Source organism: Peromyscus californicus, unplaced genomic scaffold, assembly GCF_007827085.1.
Source record: "Peromyscus californicus insignis strain IS unplaced genomic scaffold, ASM782708v3 Scaffold_19__1_contigs__length_69161282, whole genome shotgun sequence".
NCBI lineage: Eukaryota > Metazoa > Chordata > Mammalia > Rodentia > Cricetidae > Peromyscus > Peromyscus californicus.
The window spans coordinates 33,523,996-33,538,196 of record NW_026294491.1 but is presented as its reverse complement, the minus strand read 5'-3'; the positions used below and the strand labels follow the sequence as shown (position 1 = coordinate 33,538,196).

The 14,201-nt window shown below is 42.3% G+C and overlaps 1 protein-coding gene across 1 annotated transcript in view; it reads left to right on the top strand.

The window, feature by feature from the left end:
• Nucleotides 1–14,201, top strand: part of Slc9a2 (solute carrier family 9 member A2) — an 87,272-nt gene that overhangs the window by 41,032 nt on the left and 32,039 nt on the right. Inside the window, exon 3 of the mRNA XM_052745002.1 lies at nt 443–693. Coding sequence (XP_052600962.1) covers nt 443–693 — 251 coding nt within the window. The remainder of the gene's footprint in view (nt 1–442; nt 694–14,201) is intronic.

Below are 14,201 nucleotides of genomic sequence, written 5' to 3'. Positions count from 1 at the left end.
TTTTTTCTGTGCCCAGGGTGATCACAGGGAAGACTGGGAGGGATATTTTTATTCTTTCTCATGTGTATGCATGTGTGCATGTATGTGCATGTGCGTGTGCGTGTGCATGTGCGTGTGCGTGTGTGTGTGTGTGTGTGTGTGTGTGTGTGTGTGTGTGTGTGTATGAGGAGGCCTAAGGTTAACAAAGTCTTCCTCCATCATTCTCCACCTTATTTACTGAGTCAGGATCTCAAAGGTGAACCCAGTTTGATGGCCAGTTGGCTTCTGAGATTCCCCCTGTCGCTGCCCCCTGTGGTTACAAGCAGGCCTCCATGCCATCTCTGAATTTGCAGGGGTGCTGGGGGAATTCAAACATTGATGCTCACATGTGTGATAAGCACATTCTCCACTGACGTGTCTCCAGCTCCAGAGGGCCCGATGGTGTGCTTTCTCATTCCCCCAGGTCCTGTACAACCTGTTCAAGTCATTCTGCCAGATGAAAACCATCCACACGGTCGACGTGTTTGCCGGCATCGCCAACTTCTTCGTGGTGGGAATCGGCGGGGTGCTCATCGGCATCCTCCTGGGATTTATAGCAGCCTTCACCACCCGTTTCACACACAACATCCGAGTCATCGAGCCGCTTTTTGTCTTCCTCTACAGCTACTTGTCCTACATCACAGCTGAAATGTTCCACCTCTCGGGCATCATGGCGTAAGTGTCTCACCACTAACAGCCCATGATTCATGCATGTACATTCTGAGATGTTGACCAAGTTACGTGAAAGACTAGATTTTTCTCATCCTGAGAACAACTAGCTTTTGATTTTTCTCAAACCTTTTGTCACGTTGAAATGAAAGTATATGCTATCCAGATTTAATGCTAGCACAGTCTGGAGCTGACAGGAAAAAGGTGCAAACATTAACTCTTGAGTCTCCGATGAAATACAGCGATGAACTTGATTGTTGATCTGGATCAGGTATCAGCACTTTATGAGTCTGATCCCCATTCAGTGTGCTCTGTGTGGGAGGCTGCAAAATATTCCAACAAGGTTACATCAAGGTTGCCTTGCAGCACCTGACAGGCCCATGGAGTTCTGGAGCTGTTGCTGTGCGTCCATTTGAACATTCTAACTCACAGTAGGTCTGCTCGCAGCAGTTAAGCTAATTTAATACAGGACGTGATGATAGAGAAGATCTTGTAATTTCAGATATCTTCTTTTAATATGGAACTTAAATTTTTTTGATACAGGGTTTAAATTGTTTTGAAATAAATAATAATAACAATGTATTTATTAAAGATACATTTACCATCTTGTTCACTAGCTCGGAGGAAGGTTTTTAAAAGCTTGTACATGTGAGCTGCAGATGGGTGATGTTTGGATCACACTGGCTGTCAGAGTGTTATGCCAAAGAAAGCTAGTCAATAGAGAGTTTTCCCCCGAACAATATGATGGTCGAGTTCCCTCTAGGGCCAATGAAAAATGTCTTAGGAATGAATAGTGGAACGCCTACCTTGGTTTTGCTTTGACATTCAGTTGCACCCTGTAAACTGTAGTCTGAGTTAGGGTGTGGGGAATGTATTTAGAGTTTGCTCTGTAATGTAGGACTCATTCTTTCTGCAGTGTTCTCCCCTGACCTGAAGTAGGTGGTACTTTGATTAAAGAGTGTTTGGGTTCATGCCTCTTGGCCACACGTTCATTTCAGAAGCAGATGGAGTCTGTGGTGTGAGGAGGCAAAGGGAAGTCGAACTCGCTGTCATAAAAGCCACGAGTTAAAGGTTGGGTGGTTTTCCGTTTCAAAGAGAACCTAAATAAAGCAACGTATTAATCCAGTTTGACCCAGTAATGAGACATTCCCGGTTGCTATTCATATCGCTGTGTGACTTCCAGTGTCCCCGTTGTTCTTTGAACAGCGTCACTGAAAACGTGTGATCAGCTAGTTACGAGGTCTGTGACAGCGTGTGGGCAGGGCCTGGTGTCTAATTTCTCAGCAGGGTTGTTCTAGACACAGCTTCATAGGAACCCTGGATTTCACAGTCTGGCTCTGGACTATGTGCATGTCTAGAACACTCAAAGTAGCTGCTGAAAATTAGTCACTGTACAATGTTCAAGAGCGGAGATGGGAGTTCCTGAAGATACTGAGTGGTTGAAAAGGTGCAGGAGGGTAGAAGTGGGTGTGAGAGCAACGGCAAGAATCCATGAAGTACGTTGGGCCTAATCTTCCCTAAAATTAATACCAAATGGAGACCAAGTATTCAAATGCCCCAAACTTATAGAGGACATCTCATGCAAACAACCACATCTTCATTGTACCAACATAATGAAAGTATTAATAGGTACAAAAGTAAATAAGAGATTCTAAGAGATCAAAATTCCATTACACAGCTATTACCCTCCGATGGTAAATGAAAGGACATATTTACATCAATGCACCAATTCTCTCAGAAGTGGGGCTCTATGTTCCAGTGTGGGGTAGTCAGCATGGCTGTTCAAATCCTGAGTGGGTGTGATGCTTCTACAGGGCACACGCACAGGTGAATTTGCAAGCACTCTCCTAGGAGCACATTGTGTAAACTCCCAGGCTGTAGTTACTATATTTACCTTGGGACACTGCTCAGGGCATACAGCATATCCATGTCCTGAGAAGTATGCATCCATGCATCTCATGGAACCAACAAATTCCTCTGAATTTGAATTGCACTGAGCTTAGAAATTATTCTGGTCCTTTCTGTTACTTAGATTCTTTCTTACCATTAAAAAACCAATTTTAAAGACCAGGCGGTGGTGGCGCACACCTTTGATCCCAGCACTTGGGAGGCAGAGGCTGATAGATCTCTGTGAGTTCCAGGCCAGCCTGGTCTACAGAGTGAGTTCCAGGACAGGCTCCAAAGCTACACAGAGAAACCCTGTCTTAAAAACCAAAACAAACAAACAAAAAACCAAAACAAAATGAATTTTAAGTTTAATGGAAGTAAATATCCAGGGATGCTGAATGTTCTGAGTTCTCTCCATCATTTGCTGAGGAGAGAGTGTCATCCTATGGGTGCAAATAGGTAGGAGAGCAGTCAGGTGACCTCAGTCTACACTCCTCCCCAAGGATCTGTGTAATAGTTATGAAACAGTCCAGTTCCACCTCCCGCTCTCCCTGGCTTGCTCCCTCATCCTCTTCCATCCTTCTCCCTCCTCATGCTCTTGTGGCCGCTGACTTGGTTCAGGAGCTTTGCCTTTCAGCTGAGCTCTGTCCTGAAATGAGCTAATGGAACGATCAGGTAGTTAACATGAGAGTCTGATTAGAAAGAACTTTCCTTCTGTAGAACAAAAGCTTTAGGCTGAAAATAGAAGCAGATTTTCAAGATGGAAAGTAGAATTTATGTCTTGATTTTAGGGAGGTACTCCAAGCAAGTGTTCTCAGGGTATTCAGAAAGCTTGTTGTTTCTGCTGTTGGTTGTCATGAGACTGGAGTTGGATAGGCCCCTCGCTGACAACTCCATTAATTACAATGTGATGGAGGTCTTCTGGCCTTCCCTGGACGTTCTTAGATTTAGACTGGGATTTCCCTTTGTGGTGTTACCCAATGCTTTGACACCTCATGGAATGCAAAAAGCATCATTTCTGCCTACATTCGCCTGTATTTTCATGCAGGATGTGTGTGTGTGTGTGTGTGTGTGTGTGTGTGTGTGTGTGTGTGTGTGTGTGAGAGAGAGAGAGAGAGAGAGAGAGAGAGAGAGAGAGAGAGAGAGAGAGAGAGACCCATCTGTCTGTATCTAAGTGATTCAGAGTTCATTTTCTGTGGCACTAGGCCTAAAGTTCGGGGAAGGTTTTCATACCCCCCTCTACACAAGAAATGTTGTATATTAACAGCTCTGGACCCTTTGCCATATCAAAGCAGCATTGAAGGGGACAGGGAGGTGACTACAGGTCTTTTAGGAATTAGGAAACTCTTTACTTCATATATGTGTTTTGAACTTTGTGCTCAGTACACACTCGATGATGATTTCCCACTGGTGATGGGAGATTTGACATTTTTTTTTTCTCAAGGGCTCTGACTGACACTTTGACACTCTCCTAAAATCAAATCCATTAAAATCCAATAATGACCTTTCATGGAAGTTTGGGATCTCCCTTTGGATACCAAGTTCTGGGCTTCAGCTTGTCTGTCACACAAAACCCTGGAGCCTGGTGTATGCATTGCCCTGCAGAGGAGTGTTTTACCTCTATTGTAGCTTGTAGCCCACTGGGAAAGGATGGATTTTTTATTTATTTTTTTGGCTAGGCTCCAAGAATTTCAGAAATGCCTCATTTCTTGGAGGAGTTATGTTCCGTGTTTTTCTTCATTTCGTTTTAGTGGGTTAATAATTCCATAGAGTTCTCCTCTGAAGAATACTTCCTAAATATTTTCTATTTATTATTTCAATTCCTGTACCTGCCTTATTGCAAAAAATTAGGAAGTGGTAGTTTTTAGCATTACTTAATGAATGTGTACATTGAGGCCCAAGCTTGGCTGTAGGCTGCCTCAGTAGGTAGTTATGGCTATACCCTGGCTCTCTAGAGGCTGTATCAGTCCAGTCCATGTAAAGAAAAACAGGGAGAGGAGAAGAAACATGAAAAAGAAAGGAAAGGGAATTTCTAATATACAATTGTTTCTAGAATGATTAGCAGGGACTGGAGAGCTGGTTTAGAGGTTCAGATCTCTGCCTGCCCTTCCAAAGGACCCAAATGCAATTCCCAGCACCCACATGGCAGCTCACAACTGTCTGTAATTCCATTTTAGGGGATCTGGCTTCCTCACATGGACATATCTGCAGACAAAACACCAATGCACATAAAATAATAATAAATTATTAGAATGATTAGCTCAGGTCTGGTCTAGGTGTGGGTCCAGCCTATGGCTGAGCTGGTTGCTCCTGCAGTGAGGATTCTATTCTCTCTTCTTACTTTCCTTTGTAGGGTTGACAATCTATTTTACATTTTGAGAGGAATGAGAAAGCTTGTCTTTGTTTGCTATATTGGACTGGGTCTGAATCTCTTTATTAGTTGCTCAAAAGGGTCCTAGGGAGCTAGGGACATGTTGTTGAGACAAAAGAATACCATTTATCCTGTAAAGTGATGAAACTGAGCAGATCAAGGTCCCAAAAGGCATGGTAATGTGGGTTTTAGCTCCTTTAATTTTAGGTGGAGATGATTGACAGAACTGTGTTGGTAATTTGTCCGTTTGCAGCAGATCTGAAGTGGAAAGAATGATGTTGGGGAAGTTTTGGGTAATTTAAACTTGCGCTGTGGGTTTAAATGATCAATTAGGGCCATGGACTTTTCTAGCAAAGGAGAACTGTGGGCTACAGCTGCTCTCTCCTCATTCTTCACTGTGCTTGGCAGCACTCAGGAGCTTATCACTTCAAGACTCATGAGCAGGAAGTCGTTTCTCTCCATGCCAGAATGAGTAGGTCTTTTATTACTGTTGTCAAAAAAAAAAAAAAAGTAAAAACCTAAGGAGCACAGGACACCACAGGACACTCATAACACAGTACACCAGACATCACAATTCAGACACATTTCAGACACAAGGAGCATCTTGAGCATCCAGCTATCAACAGAGAGAGAGAGTTGGCTGGAAGGACACAGGGACCAAGCCTGGAGCCCAAGATCTCTGACTTTAAGGCCTTGCCCTTCTCCTTGGGTCACTGTGCTGTACAATGCACTAGAAAGCAGTGACTTTCTTTTCAACTCCAGTTTCTCCCTTCACTGATAGCATACTTGAGTATGACCAAACCCTTCAAAATCAGATGTGACCACCCAAGGATAGTTGCCATATGGGAGGAATCACGACCAAAGGGGCCAGCACATCAGGTAGACAACAGGAAAATAAAAATATGTCCTGCGATTTTCTGGGAACCTTTCCAGGAAAGAGAAAAACAAAGAAACCCATAGAAAGCTTATTATCTTTTTTTCAAGTTTGCATCCGCAATAGGGTAAGAATTTTTCTTTAAAAGAGGGGATTTCAAATGAGATAGCCCAGGGTCATGTAAGGAAATTAAGAATTCTTTTGTATTTATTTCGGTGTTTCCAGTTGTTTACTAAGCATCAGCCGATAAAAAACCAATGTTTGCATTGTTTTCATTTTGTCTTCCAGCCTGTCTGATGTGGTGGCCATACCCACATAAGGCTTTCGAGCACCTGAAATGCAGATAGCCAAAATTAGGTAGTGCACTAAGAGGAAAACAAATGTTTAGTACCAGGGAGAAAAAAAAAACACAATTATGATATTTCATTAGTGACTTTTATAGTAATTGGGTGTTGAAATCATAATGTTTAGCATCTTTGGCTGTGAAAATCAGCATCACCAATTTGTATGTATGTGTGCAAAGTAGAGTCATTTGGGAAAAGGTAACCTAAGTTGAAGAATTGCCTCTATCAGATTGGCCTGTGAGCATGTCTGTGGGGCAGGTTCTTGATCAATGGTTGATGTAGGAGGACCAGCCCACTGTGGGCAGTGTCTCTCCTAGATAGGTGGTCCTGGGTTGTGTAAGAAAGCAAACTGAGCAAGCCACGAGGAACAACCCAGTACTCAGCATCCCTCTATGGTCTCTGCATCAGTTTAAGCCTCTCCAGGGTTTAGATATAAATATCTTCAATGTTTCAACTGGATTGGAGCTTTCTCTGGGGAAGTTTGTCAGAATAAGCAAAACAAAACGAAGTCTGTAGACCCAGTTAGCACCTTTGTGAATGGAGTTATAAAGTCACACAGCTTTCAATATTAAAAATACACTGTGTTGTTGCCTCATCTTCTTAGAGATAAAACAATATTAAAAACATTATTTCCAGCTGTTTATGAACACGGGGCCCACATGCCTCTTATCTAGGCGGGTGAGGCAGAAGGACCACCATAAGCTGGAGGCTGGGCTACAGAGTTCTCAGATCCTGTCTCAAAAGCCAAAACCAAAGAAAGGCCATTCTTCTCATGCCTACTTACTTTATAGATGGGTTATAAAACATTAGTGGGCACATCACTGGAGATAATCACAGTTGAATCTCAAAGCTGATGGCCAGTCGTCCTTCCCTCCAAGCACACTTCTGATTCTGCAAGAGGTTGTGGTGGTGAGATGATAGTTTCACCATCCAAACACAAGTTAATTCATCAGTAAGATGAAGCCAATAAATGCCATGCTTGGCTGATTTACGACAATCAATACACTGCAGTCACATGGCGACATTTTTCTAAGATAGCAGAACACTGACACCATTTTCCTGGCAGGGCCTGGTGACACCGTTGGGCTCCTCCAGTGTTGGCACTAGGGCAGATTTAGGGTGTGATTGGGAATTCCACAGAGAAGAAAACGTAGGGGTGTTTGCCTGCTAAGTTAAAATGACAGAGTTCAGCAAGTTGTCTTAGTTCAAGAGCCGATCCTGCCTCATTCCCTTGAAGAACAGCAACATCTATGTAACGGGGTAGTGCTGTGATCACTAATTTTGGATGTTTTCTGGACTATTCTTTACATCCTTTTAAAGGAAATACGTGTGATGTCACTGTTGACTTATCTTTCAAGAATGCTGAGTTAAAGACAATAACATTGCTTTCAATTAACATAATGGTCCAAAGTGTAAATCAATATAATGAATCATAAGTAAAATTTATCGACTTATTATTAAGAAATAATTATCTTTTCTTTCCAAAGACCTCCCCCCCTTTTTTTTAGAAAATTGAAAATGAAGTAGATAGTCACTTTCTAACTAGAACTTCCTAGAATGATGCTTAACTTTACCTTGGTAATGATCACTTGACTCCAAGTAAACAATTTAAACCATAGAAAAATGCAAAGGATTTTATGAATTTAGTTGTAGGACCCTAAGCCACATAGAGCGGTGGTTCTCAACCTTCCTAATGCTGTGACTCTTCAATACATACAGTTCCTCATGTTGTGGTGACCCCCAACAGTAAAGTTAATTTTATTGCTACTTTATAACTGTGTTTTGTTACTGTTATGAATTGCAATGTAAATATCTGATATTTCTGATGGTCTCAGGCAATCTCTGTGAAAAAGGGTCATTCAACCCCAAGGGGTTGTGACCCACAGATTGAGAACCACTGACTTAGAGTAAGGCATTCAAATACAAGAGTGTTAGGGTTGGAATTTCAAAAGACTCCCTAAAATCTATAGGCTGAAGGCTTTGTTGCCAGCCTAGAGGAGTTAGGACGTTCTGGAGGTGTGCCTGAGTTGAAGGAAATTACATCACTCGGGGTGTGCTCCTGACGGCAAGACTGGGACACGTGCCTCCTGGCATTTCCCAGCTGCTATAAGGCAGCTTCTCTGACACACTTTCCCACAGGCCGGAAGCAAGAGGGTCAGGTGACCACGGACTGAATCCCTGGGCCCAAATCAACGTCTCTTCCTTTCAGGTTGTGTATCTCACGTTTCTATTGATAGACACCCATCTAACACAGAGAGTCAAGGCCTGCCCTTCCAGTGACCTATTGGGCACCTGAAGGTGATCACCAAACCTTGATTTTAAAGGCCTCCGTTTGCTTCTCCTTTGTCCTCTGCATAGAGCGGTCATGGCCTGGGTGACACTGAGGACTGGCTGTGTCCCCCGGTGAGGAACAGCAATGTGAAGCTCCTCTCTGTGCCAGAGGACCCCTCTGGCTCTCTTTCTCTTTTCTCCTACTCTTCTCTTGCCTCAGTCAAAGCTCTGAGTTTTCAGTGTTCTCCAGAGATCTGGCCAAGTGGCCGAGCCTGCCTTCCCACGTGTCCTCACACTTAATCCCTTAGCTATTTGAGGTAACTTGAGTCATCTGGTGCCCTTGCAGCCAGGTGTCCAGTTCAAATAGGATAGCAAAGCTGTGTGAGAAAGAGGAGCAGGAACAAACCATAAGAAAGGAGGCTGGCTGGGTTATGTGACTAAATAAACTCCTGACAAGGACAGGTACGAATCATTCGGGACACGACACCAAGGACTCCCCATGTTCACCAAACGTTTTACCAAACACTGCCTTCCTTTGTGTCATGGTTAGGTATGAAGTAAGGTGTACGGAGAAATTGGGTTTTATGTATCTGCAACCCGATTGCTGGCGAGTGAGGGAGATCTGTCCAGCCAGTTCCTATTAGGAAATGTTTCAAAGGAAGGACAGTGACTGGCCCAGCAGTTTGAGAAATGATGGAATCAAACCCTTGTTTCAGGAAAAGTGAGGCCTGTTACCAATAGAAGGCGATGATTTTGCAGTCGGCTTCAGCTGAGACAGCCACTCAATCTAGTCCAACTCCACATTATCAGGAGGAAAAAAAAAAACCACTTTTTAAAAATAGGTTAGAAATGATGATGCTTTTTAATGAGATCCTATTAATAAAAAGAAGAGAATTTCGAGAGGATGGGAAAGAACAAGGAAAGCCCCCAGGTTGAGATGCTGTGGGGTCTCCAGGGACCTGAACTCTGAGGAGAAGAGGAAAGCCGACTCTCCCATCCACCATGCAGGTATCTGGGACCCGTCCTGCGATTTACCCACTTGTGTTACTCTGTTATAATGAATGCAGCAGCAGATGTGTCCCTGTCTCTTTTACACCACTGTCTTGCATGCAGCTGACAGTGTAACTAACGGTTCTGTGGGGTAAAAGCCGGAGGTCATAGCCCTAAGTTGGCCAGCTGCCTCCAGGGCTAAGGAATGCTTGTCAGGAGAGGATGTGCAGCTGGCAGCAGCAGGAAGGTGCCTGGTTGGAGACTGGGGGCAAAGAGAACAGCTGGAAAATGCTATTCAAGCACGGTAGCCCTCAGATCCTGTGTTAGCCTTTGGGTCCACCTTCCAATCAAACACTAAGCGAGATGATTCATCTCAAGTCCCATCCATTCCCACTTCGTGAGCCCTCCGACTGTGTCCTGCTTACTCTCTTAAAATGTTGGTGCATTTAGAAATTACATAGAATGACCATTTTATGTAGACATCCTGATTTTCTCAGATGAAGCAAGGCATTTGCATCTCTCCAAGGATTTCCACTATTTATGTGGTTCACAGACATACTGTTCTAATACACATGCCATACACCATAAGAGACTTCATAAAGCAGCCACTTGAAGTCATGTTCCCAGGACACACGAGCAATACTTGAAAATACTTTGTACATAACAGTGATACAAGGGTGTTTGGGGGGGGGCGGGTTCCATTCCCAGCACTACATGGGATCTATCTCCACTGTGCCCATGTGGAGAGATCTACTTTAATTTCTTTGTTAAGACAGGACCAAATCTTGCAGGCTCTTTGAACTCTTACTCAGCACTCTTCAGCTAGAGTCATCTGACTCCATGGGCCTGTGATTCCTTATAGTTCATTACATTTTGGACAATGACTTATGACCCTTTGTGTGATCCTACTGCATGAAATCACATCGGCATCAGGTGCCGACCGGTGACATATAAACAGTGGTCAAATTGAAAACATTTATAAAAGGTAGAGTAAACACTAAGGCAGGGAGTCCGTGAAAGAGGACAAGGTTACAGGAGTAACAGCATTTATTTCATTTTTCGTATTTTACAGACGATGATTCAGTTTTTATGCTTGATTCTTCCTCTGAAAACAATTTTCATTTGCGTTTTATAATATGTCAAACTCACTTTCTTTTGGTTGTTGGGTTTCCTGGAAGAGACAACTCACTCTATAGTCAATTCATGCTCTGGAATAATTAATGTACTTCACATGGGTGAGTTCTTTTTCTGAGAACATGCACTGTGCCCAGAGTCACCATATGACCTGAATTTAATCAATACAGAGAAAGCTAATGAATGGGTCCTCATCATTGCAAGGCTTGGCTCTGGGTATGCCTTCATTTGGACACAGTTTTCATTGAAAATATAGGATTTGTTTGCGTCATTCCTGTAATTTTATTTGCATATTTTAGTCCCACATGCAGATTCATTGTGGGAGCAAATGAGCTGTGCAATGGCCTATCAGCACAGTATACTCCAAAGTAGCTCCAATTCTAGGAAAACCCTCTGTGGTAGTTTGAATGTAATTGGCCCCCATCATCTCATAGGGAATGGCACTATTAGGAGTGTGACTTTGTTGGAGTGGGTGTGGCCTTGTTGTAGAAAGTGTATCACTATGAGAGTGGCCTTTGGGTTTTCTATGCTCAGGATACTGCACAGTGTCTCAGTTAACTTCCTGTTGCCTGCAATATGTAGAGTTCTCAGCTATAATTCTAGCACCACGTCTACCTGCACACTGCCATGTTCCCCATTATGATGACAATGGACTGAACCTCTGAAACTGTAAGGGAGCCACTCTAATTAAATGTTTTCTTTACAAGAGTTTTTGTTGTCATGGTGTCTCTTCAAAGCAATAAAAACCCAAACTAAGACAGCCTCCTAATGTTGATGTCAGAATTGAATTTAGAAAATTGACCACTGTATTTTTAAAGGTATTTATGTTTATAATAAAATATACATACCATCTATAAATACACACAGAAAGCATGTCTATGCATGTCTGTACAAAAATGATAAATATATATCTCTATAACATATATGTAAGTTTGTATATATGCATATATACATGCACTTATACATCTTTACAACCAGAAATCTGCCTCCACCCCGTTATTTCAATTCTGATGCTAGGTCCCTTTGGTTTTAATGATCATGCGCATCTAGCTACAGAACCTGAACTTGGTAGGGACTCAGGTATCGAACCCACTAAGCAGAGACTAATATAAGCCTGTATTTTCTCAAAGTACATATTCTGATAGAAAGAAGATACAGTCTACAGAAGGCCAGCTTCATGGGATACTATACTGGAGTCATGGCCTCCTCTAGAAAAAGAGAATCATTGGAAGAATTTTCTATTCACAGATAGTCAAATGACAGATCATTTAAGTAGAAACTCAATCTTCCCCTTGAAGAACTTGTTGAGGGAGTATTAGCTAGCCCAATCTTTGCCTATGCTATATTTTAAGCAATACAAGGATGAAGAAAACCTCAATTGCTGCTGAATGCAAAACCCACTAATTACAGTGATTTTACTTTTCCATCTCTAAATTGGCGATAATCACCATACATTTATGTTAAAGTGAGGCAAGATAATCACAAAGCAGTATGTCTGACCTCTATGTGGTCTCACACAAGGAAACCTAACACCTGTCAAAACATGTCCATGCTTTGGTGTGTTATATAGGCCAGGTGCTGGAATGGGCTTTGAAAGTGAAATGACAAGCTATCGAAGGAAACAAATTATCTACATCATTTTGGCTTGTGCCCTTCCAAATCTGTCCCCTGCATATGTGACACCCCTCCAGAGTTTTTTTTTTTCCCCTAGAGTATAATTTCGTTCCTGTCAAAGTACCATTTCTATTAAGAGTATATTCATATAGGAACTGAGTCAAGATGCGTTAATGATATGCTTGACATACACAAAGCAGGGGACACTTTTCCTGTTCCTAATGGACTTAGAAGAAATAGAGACAGGGACAGAGATGATGGAGACTGGAGACAGTTACATTCAAATAAATAAACCTCACGCTCTTACCTTGTCTACAGAATCAAGTAGAAGCTCTTGATGGTTATGTATAACTATCATTTTCTGACCCTTGCCTTCTTTAGTGATCTTTTGATGTTATCATTCCATTCTCCTCTGACTACCAGAGTATTCCAGCAGTCTCTTGAGCATGCCAGCCTCTTTCTTTCAAACTTCTGTGCATGCCCACCTTCTTTTCATGAATTGCACTCATCTATCTCTCTGTGAGTTCTTCTTCTGTGAATTCTACCAATTGTGTATCATAAATGTTTGTAAAAGACAGTTGCATCTGTGCTGAGTGGGTGCAGACTTTTTCTTGTTATGACTCTGTGTGGAACAGAGGGTGATAGTCACTTACACAATGTTTACATTGTATTAGGCATTATAAGTTATCCAGATATAGTTTAGAATGTACAAGGAGGTGTGCTTAGGTTGTGTTCGAATACTATCATTTTATATAAGGGACTTGAGCATCACATTTTATTATCTGCAGTGGCTCCCCAAATTGTCCCATTGCAGGCACTGAAGGGAAGCTGTACTTTCCTCCTATTTTTCTTTCTCGATGGCCTCTTGCTGATGAAAAATTTGTAAAAATGCACCATTTGCTGTGGTATAACTATTTCCTTTTCCAAACTTCTAAAATAGCCTTTATTTTTTATTCAGTATTATTAATCCTTTGAGAATTTCATATATGTACACAGTACGTTCTAATCCTATTCACCCTCACAACCCTCTTCCAACTCCTTTTGAAGCCCTCCACATCACATCCTTCTCCCAACATCTTTATGTCCTCTTTCTTCTCTTTCTCATTAAAAAAAAAATCCCTAGAGACTAAGTAGTATGATCTATGTGCACATGGATGTGAGGCCACCCACTAGGGCACAAGCAACCTACCAGGGACTAAATCTCCGCAGAAAACTGACTCCCTCTCCCTTGGAAGCCATCAATTTCTCATGAGCTCCTCCCATTCCATGCTGGATTGTTGACTGGCTTGATCTTGAGCAGTTCGTGTGCAGGCAACCACAGCTCCTGTGAGTTCATGAGTGTCTAGAAGACACTGCCAACACACCCTTTCTGTTCCCTTGTCTAGCACCTGCAGTGTTCGATGGCAGTGATCTCTTCATGACAATTTCTTCTTTTAGACTAGGAGCTTTTGGCGGCTGAAAATATGCCCTATTTGCCTTCATCTCCATAGACCACAGCTCAGAATTTCACCCCAGCAGATGCTCAGAGAATTTTGGTTGATATAGAAATTGTTATTAATAGTCATATTGCCTACTGTGACAAATGAGAAAGCTAGATATGTATGATGAAAAGAGTTGTCAAGTCAAGTCCTACTGGGCATACTAAAGGCCAATATTTCTGAATGATGGTAGATTTAAGAAATTCAACTAGAGTTTCCTAAAATATGAAGAATCTATTTAGGCTGTTATTTTGGTGTGGACATTGTCACTCTAACCCCATGGACACTCAAGTCAAATATTCCCTTGAAGCAAAGGAGAGTCACACACTGGTCTACACCCCTCATCAGCTTTGCGTGTGTACTGTGATTTTTCTAGGAAAAGGAAGGAAAAGCAGATTTACTGCAATGGTTAAAAACTGTCCTCTCTGGAATGTAACCAGACAGGAGGGTCAAAGGAGGTTTTATTCTCTGTTCACATGACACTGCTTTGCTTGTGTCTCCCTAAGAGACCAGCTCATTTGGTGTTTTGAGGTTCAGTCCTTATGAGGTTG